The 16,189-nt window shown below is 37.4% G+C and overlaps 1 protein-coding gene across 1 annotated transcript in view; it reads left to right on the top strand.

Moving 5' to 3' along the window:
- Positions 1–15,469, top strand: part of ABHD5 (abhydrolase domain containing 5, lysophosphatidic acid acyltransferase) — a 28,151-nt gene extending 12,682 nt beyond the window's left edge. The window contains exons 2-7 of the mRNA XM_054645827.2: positions 1,168–1,253; positions 1,523–1,895; positions 5,318–5,472; positions 9,600–9,711; positions 10,244–10,430; positions 12,383–15,469. Coding sequence (XP_054501802.1) covers positions 1,168–1,253; positions 1,523–1,895; positions 5,318–5,472; positions 9,600–9,711; positions 10,244–10,430; positions 12,383–12,472 — 1,003 coding nt within the window. The 3' untranslated portion in view covers positions 12,473–15,469. The remainder of the gene's footprint in view (positions 1–1,167; positions 1,254–1,522; positions 1,896–5,317; positions 5,473–9,599; positions 9,712–10,243; positions 10,431–12,382) is intronic.
- Positions 15,470–16,189: the final 720 nt, after the last annotated feature.

The following is a 16,189-nucleotide window of genomic DNA, read 5'->3' as shown; positions in this document are numbered from 1 at the left end:
TTTTTTTCTTAAATGTCCTCTCACAGGTTTCTGTGAATCTGAAAAATGCTGCTTGCCGTTGCATTGTGCATTCCCAGAAAACCATCTGTGTCTTATCATAAACTTAAGGAACTATGCAGCTGTAGTAGATCAACCCCTTAGAATCTGTGGAAAAGATCCTCTGGGTAAAGAACTTGTGGGGCCTGATCTTTAATTTATTACTGATGAGTTGTGCACACTGAAAAACTGGACATTAGTAACCTAATAGTCTTTCAGCATTAGTTGTTGTGTAACTAATACTCTCGGTCTTCAGTCCTGAAAATTCTGTATGTAACTAACTGGAAAGCAGTTCAGTGTAGAAAAAGAGTGCTAGAGGAAGTTGATTTGGTGACTGATATCCTCTTCCCTGCAAGGAATGGTCCTGCAGTGGCAGCTTTGCACTGGTAGTATGAGCCACTTCAAAACCAGGTGAGAGATGGAAAAATAAGATTCTGTCTTTAAAACGGGGTAAATTAGCACCCAGGAAGAGCTGTACCAAATTGCTGTATCTGGGCTAGGCAGTGCTGCCAGCTGAGTCATTCCCCGTGCTGTCATGGTCAAGCTGGCAGTACGAAGATAGTAACTGACAGCTGGAAAAGCAGCTTCTGCAGAGGGAGTTGTTGGTTTTTTTCCTCTGGAACTTTGTTTCTAAGTTCATAATTAAGGTCCTAGGTTTTTGCTTGGTAGGATAAACCTGCTTATTTTTCACTTTTTAAATTTAGAGTAATAATCAGGTTAGGCCAGTGAAGTCAGAGCTTATTGCTTTTTTGGAAATAATAGGTTCATGCAAGGTTATGCAGGCAGACTTCCAAAGGAACTTGAGAGGAGGCTGGAAACTCCGGTGATTGTTACATATCCTGCCAAGCTTGTTGGGTTGATGTGAGGGTTCATGTCTCCAGATCAGTATGCTCTGATAGGAGGACACGGTGGAAAAACTGCTCACCCTTTGAAGAATGCCCCTGTTTGTGATGCCACTTTATAAAAAGTCAGGAAAAAATTAATTCCCTCCCAGTGCAAAAATAGTGTCCTTTACACTGTGTGCTTAACGGGGCTCTCTTATGAAGAGCAGCAAAACAAACGTCTTCAAAGCATCAGTGCCAAAAATTACCGTGCTGCTCAAGGTGTTTTTATTCTGTATTGCTGATGTAGGTTTGGATGGTTATTCAGCTGGCTTCCTGCCTGGTGTCCCACATCACTGCTACACCTTAAAGAGGCTGAGGAGAAAATGCTAAAGTGTGAGTCTTTGGTTTTTAATAAGTTTCATAGGTATAACTAGATTTTTTATAAATTAAGTATAATGGGGAAGTTTTTCAGTATGTATTTTACACTGTGATGAAATAAACAGGTTTAAAATTACATTTTCATTTATCACTTATGTAGATATTTGATTAGAAGCTATCTCCTTTGAAAGGAGCTCCTATTTAAAACAGTGGTTTCAGTAGAGTGTACTTTATATTTTGTCAGGTGTGTCTAGCAACACAATTTTTTCCCCTTTTTTCTCCAGGTATTGCAAGCATATACAATAAACGATACGTGTATATATCTAATGGAAATAAAATATGGACATTGACATTCTCTCCAGACCTTTCAAATAAAACTCCCCTTGTTCTCCTGCATGGGTTTGGAGGAGGTGTTGGACTGTGGGCTCTCAACTTTGAAGATCTCTGTGAGAACAGGACCGTTCACGCTTTCGACCTCTTGGGATTTGGACGTAGCAGTAGACCACACTTTGACACTGACGCTCGGGAAGCAGAAAACCAGTTTGTGGAATCCATAGAAGAATGGAGAAAGGAGGTGGGGCTAGAAAAAATGATTTTGCTTGGACACAACCTAGGTGGATTCCTGGCTGCTGCGTACTCCTTAAAGTATCCATCAAGGTATGTGAAACTACAGGAATAAAGGGATTCCTTCTCTGTATTTGACTATTGATTTTAATATAGATTTTCTTTTTCAGGCTCTTTATAGATAATATTTATGTAGATGACTGTGATGATTTTAAGAAATTATACAGAATTCTAGGACCAAAGTATTAATTGTGTGGTTTGTTTCCTGGTGAATGAAATAGGTAGATATGGTAAACATGATTTTCTGTATACTTTTCTGTACCTCTTCAGTTCAGTACCCCGTTGCCATTTTATAAGGTGAAATAGCAGTGAATATATTTATGGGTGAATGTTTTGTCTCAAAGATGGTTTTTGTGAAGGGAAAATAGGCCTGTTTCTGCCAAACTTCCCACTCTTATGGATAACATTGAAACTTCTAATTCCCCTTGGTAATTTATGCCTCTATCCTAGCAGTCAGCCTGGTGCCAGCAGAATGATGTAAAAATTATTTTAGTGACGCTTTAATTTAAATTATCTGTATGCCACTTCATATTTCTTTGTAAGACAACCCATCTGCAGTAGTTCTCTAATTGTATTTCATCAGCATTTTCTGCACCATGTTTTGTCCAACAGTTAATACATTTTTTTCCCCTAAAGTAATAATTTTTTTTATATATCTGGTTATAAGTCCGGTTATATATCCCCTGCTGAGCTAGGATCTTACACCAACTGAGGCAATTCTGTATCAAAAAATGGCAATGCTTTTGTTGGGATACACTTAGTGGTTTCCTATGAGAAACTGAATGTAAGCTTAACTCTCCGCATCATATAGCAAATTCTATATTTTACTAAACATATCTTATTCTTTTCTATTCATGTCAAGTTTTGCTGTTTCTTTGTTTCTCACTTGGATATATCTGAAGTAATTTCATGCATCGTTTTTCCCTAAAACACTTTGCCTTTTTCTTTCTAAATGGACAACAATTAGCACAAGTGGCTGGAAATGATGTGTGAAAGTAGATGTGTTTCTAAATCCAGAATTGCAATGAAGATATAAACCTGTTAGCCTTTTAGTTATAAACTAACTTCTGGCTAACTGTAGTTAGCTTTTTGTAGGGATCACTTATCATTTCCTTACCTCTTTTTCCAAAGGATCTATAAATGGCACTGTACTGTCCCTATGGGATGGGATATTGGTTTTGCCCACTGCTGATTTACATCAAAAGTGATGCTTTATTTTTATGCCTCACTGTGCTTAAGTTGGGGTTAATTAATTTAGAGATGTTTCAGTTTGTGCTCTCACATTACTAATATTTCTCTGAAATTAAACTAAGACCACCAAAATAACAAATTGACTGTTAGGGTCCTAAAAGAGCATTGAATCAAGTGATAAATATAGCACAGCTTTCAGCCAGGTTATCTAACAATTCATTAGAAGCTTAAGGGATTCTGGATACATATTGTTAGGAAAGTACATCTGTTTCTCCAAGCATAGATGATCCGTTAATTTGCTATACTGTACCAGAGTCCATGGAAAATCCGAGGCTACTAATCCAAAAAGATTCCCATTTAGCATATTGCCAACTTGAAGTGGGCCATGATTTTCAAATAGTGCAATTTCTGGACATTTACCTAGGAAGTGATTCTCATGGTCAACTTCACATTATTCTGGGTTTTGGGCTTGTTTACCAAAAGCAGAAATGCCAAACAGGAAGGAAAGTGTTAAGAAAGGAAGCATGAAGCAAAGGTTACTTTATTTGTATTAATTTGTTTGCCATATTATACTTCATCCCATAGTTTGTGCACGGTGTGTGTGGCTGTCCTGAATGGCTCCTCCTGGCTTGTTTTGCTGTGCCTCTGATCTCTCCTGCTTGGTTTGTACAGTTAGATTCTACCTTGTCCTCTCTTACTGTTGCTGTTTGCTGCAGGGTGCAAGTATTCTCATAGTTGAGCTGACAACCAAGAAATGTCTTTGTGATGTTAATCCTTTCCAGCCCTTCATTCCAAGCACAGGGTTTTGGTTTCCCAACTGATCATAACCCAGAAATAACTTTTGGGATGACTTCTGGCATCATTTTAGGCACTATGAACTCTTCTGTGTTTATATACAATCTCGTGGCTTTAACAGGGAAGGAAGAAATGAAGGAAAAAGTAAAGATAAAAAGGTAAAAAGATAAAGATAAAAATATTAAAACCATAGACGGATTTAGGTTAGATAAGACTTTTAGGATCTAGTCCAACTGTTCACCCAGCACTTCCAAGTGCACCACTAACCCATGTCCTTAAGCACTGCATTCATACATCGAAATACCTCCAAAGATGGGTACTCAATCACTTCCTTGGGCATAGCATCATAAAATGTTATAGGTGAGAAGGGACATAAAGGATTAACTGGTTCCAACCCCCTGCCCTGGGCAGGGACACATCCCACTAGACCAGATAGAACAAGACAGCCTGTTCAATGCTTGACAGCCCTTTCAGTGAAGAAATTTTTTCCTAATATCCAATCTAAACCTCCTTGAGGCTGTTTCCTCATGTCCTATTGCTTGCTACTTGGGACAAGAGACCAACCCCCACGTTGCTACAACCTCCTGGCAGGTAGTTGTAGAGAATGATAATGAGGAAGCTGAAATGGAAAATCATCTTAAAATTGAAAACTATAGTTAAGAGTCACTTTTTCCCAGAAATCACCACCATCTAGGACATGTAAGAATAGGTGTTATTATGGGATTAAATAGAAAAGGGACAATTAAAGGGAAAGAGACAATTCTAATCTACCAGGATGAATTAGAATTTTGCTTGAGGGGGACCCACAGCATGAAGTGATCAATAGTTGCATGTGCTGGAGACTTCTACAATGCTTTCTGTACTGATATTCCTTTGAGTAATAATTTTACAAATTGCTTCTCTGATGTTTTCTTTCATGATCTAAAATCAATGAATTTGGAAGACTACTGCTAGTTCTACTGCCTTTTTCAGTAATTTTACTGAAAAAGAAATTTTACTTTGATGATTTTTCAGTTAAATTGTGTCTCTTCTTTGAACAGAGATCTTAGACTTCTAGAAACTTCACTTTAATGAAACAGATGCAATTATCCTCTTTCCTGTCAAATTAAACTGCTCCTGCAAATAATATTGACTGATCATTTAGATTAGGCTATTTTTAAAGATAGAAACAAGACTATCCTTTCTCTCAAATGTTTGTGACGGTGGGTATCTGTAATATACTGAGTTTCTCTTTGTGACACATGCTTCCATGTTTCTGGTTCATACATATGATTAGGTGCAATTCACTCTCTAATTAGTAACTGAAATCAAAATGGTTGATGAATCAGAAACTAGGTAATAAGCCTCTGTGATAGAAGGACTGAAGTAGGCTGTATGTATGTCTCTGTAAAACAGAGAGCACATTTTCATCATGCTCAGTTAAAAAAAAGCTACTGTACTTTAAACCCATGAACCTTTTTTGCCAACAGGGTCAAGCATCTTATCTTAGTGGAGCCATGGGGTTTTCCAGAGAGGCCTGACAATGCTGAGCACGAAAGACCAATTCCAATCTGGATCAAAGCACTAGGAGCTATATTGAGTCCATTTAATCCATTAGCTGGGCTAAGAATAGCAGGACCCTTTGGTGAGTTTTAGCTACTCTTAAATACCATTTCTATTTTGGTTAAGCATAAACATGGAGCAGACAACACATTATGATAAGGTTTTTTGCAAGTCTGTATCAGTCACGAAGGAAAGAGTTGGAGGAGGAAGTGGGAGAGGTTGAAGAAAATTTGAACTCTTTAGGAAAGAAGGCAAACTCTTGCTATTAGAGGTACTAGTACAATAGTCTACAGCAAGCTACTCTGTATTATCTGTACAGGCTTCAGTTATGGTGAGTTGGATTATGCAGGTGTCTGTTGGGGAACCCTGACAAAGAGGTGTGAATATGAAAGGGTTTTTTCTGGTTGCCTCTGGTCACAGTCCATTTCAGTTCTAATTTGCTCATCAAACTTCTAATTCCAGTTTGATGAGCAAATGGGGTTTCCAAATTCCCTTAACATTAGAAGGCAGTCTGTCATAAATGCAAGAATTGGCCTGAGTTTAAAGAAGTTGAAACTGGGTTCTTTCCATTAGCCATTTTCTTACTACTCTAGGAAATCTTGTGGGCCTCATTGGTGTCCTGCATTATGGTGGCAGTTCATATTTCCATTTCTTCAACAGCTCTGATGGAATGGTAGATAAACTGTCTATACCCTAATACTAGGGCTAGGTAATGCTGACCAAAAATACTGGTTTTATTTAATCTGGGGAATGGGGAGAAGAGTGTAATAAAATCTAAAAGTCATTATAGCTATTCCTTCTAGAGGAGAAAGAGGTTATCTGTCTGTTACTCTCTGTGCTACTGAATTGTCTTCTGTAGAGTCTTGGAAAAATATATCCTTAAGATCCCTCACAAATATAATTAACTAACCTCTTCATAATTTTTGGTATTCAGTCTGAAGATAAACTTGTGAGATTTCTAGGCATTGTTTACATTTAAACCACATCTGTTTCCTAAATCTATTTCTATAGATTATATATTTCAATATGCTGGTTTGTTTGTTTCTTTCCAATAGTGTGACAAATTTCATTTTTCAGACAAGCAACATGTTTTGTACAAACAGATTTTTTTTTTAAGTAAAATGCTAATTTGGTTAACAAAACAACCTGGAAAATATTAAATTAAATTTGAGTGATATGCACTATTTTAATGTGTTCTATCCAATAACAAGAACATGCATAAATCAATCCACATGGGAAAATTCAAAGCTGAAATTGTCTTCCTTAGCAATAAGTGAAGTCAAACTGTGCTGCAGAAGCAGATTCTGTCCTGGCAAGGTGTCCCCACACCTAGTCTTGCTTACAGGTTGCCATGTAAAAAATTCTTCATCTGTTTCTCACTGCACTGGTAAAAAAGTTTTCTATCACCAAATTAAGTTCTTGACAGGTGAAACATAGTTCTTAGAGAAGGGTAGGTCTAAACACCGTGCTGCAAGTAGACATCAGACCTAACCTGATGAAGGCACTGAACTGATCCCCAGTTTCCTTCCACATGCAGACATGTTTAAGCTGATGGGCAGACCTGGTTGTTTGAACTTCACTCTAAAGCCAATTGCTCTTATTCAAAGGCATAAGTTCAAATGTGAGCAAGTTCATTGGATATCACCATAGTATCACATGGATATTTAATCAGTCCCATGGACAAATACTTGAAACTGGAAGAGAGACAGAATCCAGATATGTTTTTCCTTGAGTGGTTTCCAGGTAGTTGATTTGCATGTTTTCCTTCACTTAACTGGAACACTCACCCAGGAGTTTCACATTGGTGGGGCTTTGGTGCTTAGCTTGGATTTCTGAATTCCATTCCTAGAGCTGGATGCCTGAAAATTCCTCACAACAGACATATCAGTGTGACCACACCCTTTTTGTGGAAATAATCAGTGTCTTCAGTGTTAAAATTTCTTACAGTATTTTCATAGACACTGTGGAAAACATCAGCCAGACAATTCAGAATTTCTTTAATAAATATTACAACAATGATTTACAGTCTGATTTAATTCCAAAATTTTTCCAAGTTGCCTTGAATCCTTGTTTCATTCTCCCCTGTAAATTCCCAGGGGAAAAATGTTTTGGAATTGGACCCACAGACAAAGCACTTCTTACCAAAACAGAAAGTGAATTCTAAAATTTGGTAACACTTTGTGGCATAGCCTCTATGCTGACAGGAGGACAAGGCACAGAATTAGTTTCTTTTTTCCAAGTACTCTTATTCCAAGCCAGCTATGTTCACTTGTATTCAAAAAACCCAAACACACAGAAAAAGAAGTCCAGCAATTGTACTCTATGTAGGGAAAATAGAGCAAAGCCAATTGCCAGATTTTTACAAAATCTTCATTGCTTTGGAAGTTAAATCACTGTTTCATAAGGGAATTGTTTTCTCTTGCACTGTATTCATTTTCTAAATCTGTTTAAAGCATGCGTAAGGGCATGTTGCAATAATCTCCAGGTTACGAAAACATAGATCACTGTGACAAGGTCTGCATAAATAATACCAGGCCTTTGCCCAGGACTGGGTGGGAAGATGTGACATCATCATAATTGCATAGATTAACAGCAGTATGAAGTTCCTACTGTCTGGGAAAGGGGAAACATAACCACAAATAGTCACATTCAGTCAGCTCAGTGTCCACATGGAGACAGTGATGAGTATGGTTCCTCACAGATCACTGTTGGGATCAGTTGTTATGCACCTCTGTCAGCAAGAGTGAACAGTGGGATTGAGTGTGCCCTCAGCAAGTCTGCTGATGGCAGCAAGCTGTGTGGACAGCAAGCTGTAGGGGAGAGATGCCGGCCAGAGGGCCCCTTGAGACGTGGGTTCATGGCAAACTTGTGAAGTTCAACAAGGCTGTGTGAAAGGTTCTGAACCTGGGTCTGGGCAGTCCTGACCACCTTTGAACAGAGAATAGATGGAGAGCAACCCTGAGGAGAAAGACCTGGGGTGTTGGTTGATGAGAAGCCCAAAGTGATCCAGCAATGTGTACTTGCAGCCCAGAAAGCCAGCTACATCCTGGGCTGCATCAAAAGCAGCGTGGCCAGCAGATTGAGGGAGGTGATTCTCCCCCTCTTCTACTCTGCTCATGAGACCCCATGTGGAATACTGCATCCAGCTCTGGGGCTCCAGTATAAGAATGTTGGAGACATTCCCCTTGGAGATAGTCAAGAGGAGGGACATAAAGATGATAAGAAGGCTGGAGCACCTCTCCTTTGAAGATAAGCTGAAAGAGTTGGGATTCATAAGAGAAGGCTTTGGGGACACCATGTGGGAGCTTTCCAGTACTTACTGGGGGCCTACAAGAGAGCTGGAGAGCAACTTCTTACAAGGGTCTGTAGTGATGGGACAGGGGTAATGACTTCAAATGGAAAAGTTTACATCAGACGTTAGGGATGACTAATACTCTTAAACTAAGATTAGCCTTGTAGTGAGGCTCTTGTCCCAAAGATCCATCGAGTCAATGTAGAAGAGGCTTCTTCCTTAGAGAAATTATTCAGAAAAGACTCAAGTTTAGGAGGCCTGAACTGGCCCCTGAAGAGACCCACTTCTCTACTGGCTTGTTAGGAGACAATGGTTTTCAGCATTAAGTCTCTTCATTTATACCAGTAGCTGTGCTTTATATTAAGATTTCTGCACCTGTTTTTCATCATAGGCTTCTGTTCTTTCAACAACACACTAGTTAGATGAACTAGCTTCAGAAGCAGACTGTTCTGTAAGAGCAGGAGACAGACTTAAGGAAGAAAACACCCCAGCTTTTTCAACAGTGCCTTCTAGTCCTGAAAGGTGTAGTGCATTTAACCTACCCAGTGCTGCCAGAGCAAGGAGAATGTGTTGGTATCATGTGAGACTAAACTGGTGACAGAAAGACACTGCCTAGCCCTTTTGCTGGTCCCCATTGTAGGTTTCTTCTATTGTTGTAGTGCCCCTACTCAAACATTCCCCATATGTATTTGGTGGGGGGAGCAGCATAAAATTCTTCATAGTATTTATATTTCATTCCTATTAAGTGTAATTCCATCGTGTTTCCCTAAGACATGCAAGTGGTAAAACCAAATGCAGGTTTAGAAGCCACGAGTTTCAAGGGGATGTGTTCTCAGGGCTGTAACGAAAAGCATTAGGCAATCTGATAAAATAATTTATACATATTCCCCCTCTAACAGTGTTTCCTGTTTTAACAGGATTAAGCCTTGTTCAACGTTTAAGACCAGATTTCAAGCGAAAATATTCATCAATGTTTGATGATAACACTGTGGCTGAATATATCTATCACTGCAATGTACAGTCACCCAGGTGAGTATGAATTTCCCAGTGTATGTATTGTAGTCTGTTGTTCATTTACTGAGTGCCTGCTACTCCCTCCAATGGCCATGGCAGCAGTGTGCATGCTATTTTTTTTTTTAATTGTGGCATTTATTATATTAAAGAAAAAAGTACCATTACACTTTTTCTGAATTCCAGATACTGATAAATGTAGAAAGTATCCTAATTCTATATTTATTCTCAATTTGTGTTAATTCTGTGAGAATTTGTGTATTTAATTTAATTAAATAATTTTTGGAGAATTTTAATGTGTAAAGAATTTCTTTAGAAACTTGAAAAATAAGACTTTTCATTCTTTTAAGTGCTGCCACTCAGTCATGCAAAAACATGGGCTCTTTCTGTTGGAAATTAAATGTAAACCTTTTAAACTTACTTTTCTTAATTGTAAAAAATCCCAACCTCATATACTGTGTGCTACCAAAAGGCACAGATACTCCATTTTAGATGAAAAGCAGGTCCAATGGCGATTGAAATTACTTTTACCCTTTTGAATGCCTTGAAGTGGTGAAACAGCTTTCAAGAACATGACGATTCCTTATGGATGGGCAAAAAGGCCAATGCTGCAACGGATTTCACAAATGGATCAAGACATTCCTATCACAGTGGTCTATGGAGCACGTTCATGTATAGATGGCAATTCTGGCAGCACTATCCAGTCTCTGAGACCAAATTCCTACGTGAAGACAATAGTAAGTTTGACTTTTAAAGCAGTTGTTTGTTTTTTGTGTGGATTTCTTTAAGTCATAACTATGTGGCCAGGTTGGATGGGGCCCTGAGCAACCTGGTCTGTGTGGAGGTGTCCCTGCCCATGGGGTCGGAACTAGATGAGCTTTAAGGTCCTTTCCAACCCAAACTATTCTATTACTCTGTTCTTTCATACCAGCTGTGGAAATGCTGTCACTTTTGATTTAGAGCCTGGGGTAATAAGTTCTGTTTTCTGTAACAGAGAGAGAGAAAACAAACGTTACATCAGAGAAAACCTAGACAAAAGTGTTGAGTCCCCAGGCTAAGAACAAAACTTGCTGTAACACTAGAAGCCAAGGTGATTCTTCATTTTGTTCTACAACATGCTAATAGAAGTAGGTATTGTGGTCACTGTTTTTCAAACCACACCAGTCCTACTATTTCCATGAATATATAAGATAGTGGATAAGCTCTCATAAACTCTCTTCATCTGTCTATATAATACATTTGTTCCTTTGACAAGAGAGCAGTTTGTACCTGCTGCTTAGGATCTTGTGAGCATCTTTCTTTAAGTCATTAAAAAAACAGTTAGTGTTGTCTTACTACCTAAGATGTTTTTGTTTAGGGGTATGATATTGTCATTTAAAATATGCATACTTACAGCTTGATGTGAATGTGCACACTGCATTTTTTGTCATTGATTTCTATAAAAACAAACTAATTCAAAAGTATTCTTCAGATCAGTCAGCTGTGATAATTGAATATGCATACATGTTAAAATGCTGTGAGGTGATAAAATGTTTGAGCACACCAGCTGTGATGTTACTGATGTCTGGAACTATCTGGACAGAAGTGTACAGTATGTAATGTTGATCGTATACTATAACAAGTCACCCAAATAAAATTTTATAACTTGATACAGCTGGATTTAGAGTTGTAAACTCAGAGAAAAGACATTGTTATCCAACTGTTTTAAGTGTGTTAAAGAGCACAGATACATTTCATAAATGTTGACATCCAGACTGAAATTGTCACTTAACTGCTTAACCAGAGAGAGGGAGTTGTAACAGAAAGTCAGTGTTAAAAATTGCACAATATATTGCTGGGATAAGCTTATACCATTCAGGGAGATTTTTTCCACTCTGGTCAGGGACTTTTAGAAGAAACTGTGGAAAATGGTATTATATTCCAGGCTAAAATTTTGCCAAGCCACATACAGATTCTAAAAGGTAAATTGGAGTGGTAAAATTGCAAGCATGCTCAAAAACCCATAGGAGGGCAAGGGCTCTAATGAGACAGAGATGTGGATTTGGCAGTGCCATGCTTGGTAAAATATACAGAAATTCTGTGGTTTTGTTACATGCATTTATTCCTAACTAATTTTTACTTTGAGTTTCTGGGAGTTTCTAACACAGTAACATAGCTATACTTGTAGGACATTTAGTTAGAGATTTAAGAGAGGGTGTTTTAAGGAGGGGAGGGGAAAATAGGTTTTTTTTTAAAAGATTAGTCCTGGACTGACTGTAAAATAGAGAGGTGTACCTTTGCTGTACACAGTTTACTGACAGTTTACTTCATAGCATTTTTACAGATAATAACAAATTCTAGAAGTAGGCTATTTGACTGGACAGTGAAGGGACTCAAGATGCATCAGAAATTTGATATGCAAGGCTACTAAATTTGTTGTGCAGTGACTTGTTCATGCCTCAGTGGTGGGGGTTTTTTTCAACAAGGTGAGCAATTGAAAAAGCAGTGGTTTTACTTTCTTTTCCTGTGTAGGAAAGTTTCTTTACAAGGAAAGAATATTTTGGTATTCCTTATGTTTAGAGCATTTTTTAGGCTGCATGATGCCAACTCTTAGGTAGTGTGTAAAAGCCAGGTTCTTCACCTGTCCCAGTATTTATTTGTTTATTACATATTGGTGATACTGACATGCTTCTTCACCTTTATCCTCCAGGCTATCCTCGGTGCGGGTCATTACGTGTACGCCGATCAACCTGAGGACTTCAACGAGAAAGTGAAAGACATCTGTGACTCTGTGGACTGAGTGTCCTCTGTTCTTTAGAAAGTCATACCGTAGATAGCATTTAATGGCAATACTCTCTAGGAAATCACTAAAGAATGCAGAGCTAATGGAACAGGCTCTGCTTGCACACTGTTTCTTCTAAGAAGCCATTTGCACACTTAAACCACTGAGTGCCTATTTTTGGGTGTAATGAAGAGATTTGAAGCTAACTTTGTACAGCTTTTTTTTTTAATTGTCCTGTCAGATACAAAATTACATGTAACTTTTGAAACTGGAATTTTCTTCAAAATTTAATTGAACTTTGCACATGTTGAGCTCTAAAAATGCTGAATTCTCCAACATGGAGAACTGTATCAATAGAGATACAACGTACCAAATGCAATTTGGTTTCTTTATGAATGCTCGTACTTTTTAGCTGATGTTTCATAGCAAGAATATGAAACCGCATATGTGTTTTATTTTTGGAACCCAGAACTCCATACATATACAATATTTTAAGAGGGTTTGTTTTTTAATTGAAGTGGTAACAGCTTATGAAACTGATTTTGGGAAAGGGATGGGGCCAAAATAATGAGCAATGTCTGTCACTGAAATAAATGTTTGTTAGTTTATAAGAATTTGAGGCTCAATATTGGGAAATCCATCTTCTGTTGGATTTTATTTCCATTTATCTCAAGGCATCCTTTTCCATCTGTGCAACTTTTACGGAAGACTCGGTTTGTAAGAGTCGATGATGTCACCAGCACTCATGCTTCCATAAATATTTTGATGTGCAGATTTCTGTGATTTAAAATACAGAAGATGGCTTGTTAGTTACTCCACCTATTTTTAACACTTTACTGCAAGATTTGTTACTAGTCTAAATCTAACAGTTGTGGGTAAGCTGATAAGATTTTGAGTAGGGCTAGGAGGTATCCACCTGATAGTGAGCCTATTTCCCATTTTCTTTCAGTAGAAAGCCTAGTCCATATTTTAGTGAATTTGAGCTGAAGGAGAGGCAGAATATTGATGTTCTCTAATTGGGAACTACCACAGCTTAATGTATTTTATTTAACATTCAGCCTCCTTATAGGAAGGATTATTATTGGAATGAACAATACCACTGTAATGAATTATAATTACATGTTTTGGAGATTCTTTATATATTTTAATTGAGTATTTCAATATCAGAGATAGTCAGTCTCTGCTACTTTTTGAATTATAGTTCGATGTTAGTACTTCACATGCCTAGTAAATTATATTAAGAAAAATACTTTGTCACTTTAAAGCCAAATAATGTGGTGGTTTGTTTTTTAACAAGTTTACATAAAACTATTGATCTGTTTTTGAATATTCAATTGACTACTGAAGAGTTCTTGATACTTTTATACAAAGATAATTTGAATTAATGATAGCACCGTCTTAAAGCTTGAATTATGTGCATTTTTTATCAAATTAAGGAATCGCTGCACATATTTATGATGTGGAAGGCAAAGATACCTAAAATATTCAGGAGATAATGTGATTATGTTCCCCAGCAGAACATAGTCTCTCTTACTGAAGGAGATATTTATCTATACGGTGCTATGTAAACATCAAACAGTTGTTGTGACTGCCTTGACTGGTAGCACTTCATATCTAGCAAGATAAATATTTTAATTAAAAATAAGTATTGAATTAAATTACTTTTTCAATTAGCAGATGCCAGAACTGTAAAACAAAATTTTGAGTTATTTGCTAAAATCTTGAAAATATAAAATCAGAATTATCAATTATCAATTCCATTTTTTAATATAAGCTATAAATTACCAGTCATGCCACCATTTAGGTGGATGCCTTCAGTATGTTGGTTATTTTTCACCCTTTTCAGTGTCTTATTTTTTATCTATCAACTTAAACAGCTGTTTTAGTTGTGCATAAAAATTTAATGCAAAAATAAATTTTGAGTCTCCTCCAAATAATAAAAGGTGAAACAAATTATTGGAATTTTCAGATAGCACTTACTGATGGGAATTGTAGATTCCGCATCGAAAGTTGGAAGTAGGGATAAAAATTGCACACTGGATGTGAATATTGTTTTAAATATACCTTGCTTTTTCACCTTATTGTACTAATAAGACTTATTGCTTATGTTTTGCACAATAAAAAAAATCTTTAATGTTATGTTTTATTAATGTTACGACATTATATTGCTTTTTTAAAAAAATTATGTGCAATTAAGCTCTGGAAATCAAGAGTTATTAGTAAATTGAGGTAAATTATCCAAAATACATTAAAAATACATTAATGCTTATTTTCAAATGTCTCAATGTTCTTAGGTTTCCTTGTATTTAACTGAAGCTAGTGAGTGTTTGTCAACAAGCAGCTGCAAGCTGAGAATGTTGTTTGTATGTGTAAGGAAAAGGATTCTGTGTTGTCTTCCAGAGGTATTAGATGCTACTGTGAAGATCAAGATGGAATTCGGAATGTCCTATTGTGTGCATCATAATCTGATCAAATTATTTTAATAAATGTCATAGGAGGTGCTGAACAGAAAATGAATGGCTGAAAAGACTTGGGAGCTAGACCTTTTGTGAGCAATTACTGCTTGGAAATAATCTCAGTTTCTCCAGGAGTTCTGTTTCAGTGCAGTGACCAGCTGCTTAAATGTACTGTGGTGAGCACTGAATGCTGATGATGCTGTTTTTGTTACAGCACTATAAAATAAGACAAGAATAACAAGCATAGAGGCACCCAAAGATCTATCCCATTCTAACATCAAAATGAAGACAGCTGTGTACCAGAGGCTAGAGCATAACAAAAAGAATCGAAAATATTAATAAAAATCCAAGATAAACTGCCTAAATCTCCAGGACATACTCTTCCTGAGGTTGTTGTGATAAAATTTATTTAAAGTAACTTAGTAATATTTTGTTTGACATGGCTGAGTTCATCTTGTTACTTTTTGAACCTTGCCAGATTAGATTTTAGTTCTGAAAAACTGATTTTCAGAGAACTTGTTGATAAGACTCTATAATAAAATGTTTGCAACCATCACAAGGAAGTCCCTGTTTGTATCTGATTGTGAAATGGAAATGGAAAATGTGAATTCTTATGTGTTGATCTTGGAAAAATGGGTCCAAGCAAGAGAAATGTCATCATGTGGTTTCCCTTGGATTAAACCGATGCTGGCCTTTCTTTTTAAAAGTTAGCTTTTTAAGGTTGCTGCAACTGTTTGTGCTGAACTGGTGTGCCAGTCTCTGCCTGAAATGCTTTCTGTGGTCATTGTGGTTCCTCAAATTCCCAGTCCTTCCAGATCACAGTTACTCAGCTTCTGCAGTGGGATGAAAACAAGACTAAATGCAATAAAAACATCTGGAAATAATGTACGGGCAGACATTTTCAGGAATGCCTGTTTTGTTAGCCTTCATTAAAACGTGAGCCTGCAGAATCTTAAGGCTCACAGCCAAGTGCTTTCAGATGGGTAATTTCTTGGGGCTCCTTGGCATATCTGTAATTTTGTTAGGCTCTTTTGGCCATTTGACCATCAACCATCTTTGAGCATGGCAGCACAGCCATGTTGCCTTGAAGCCTTCATTGAGGGATTTATGTTTTGTAGGAAATACAAAGGAAACTTGTGAAAGGATGAGGCACTACAGGAGCTGAAGAGAGACACGTTTTAGGGGGACGGGTAAGATCAGAACCAGGACACAGGTGTGTGCAGAAACTTCCTTCTGGTGTTAGTGGCAGCAGGTGGAAATGGATGGAGCCTTCAGGTTT

This window comes from Agelaius phoeniceus, chromosome 1 (genome assembly GCF_051311805.1).
Source record: "Agelaius phoeniceus isolate bAgePho1 chromosome 1, bAgePho1.hap1, whole genome shotgun sequence".
NCBI classification, from domain to species: Eukaryota; Metazoa; Chordata; class Aves; order Passeriformes; family Icteridae; genus Agelaius; species Agelaius phoeniceus.
The sequence above is the reverse complement of the archived record's forward strand: the minus strand, read 5'-3'. Positions and strand labels throughout refer to the sequence as shown.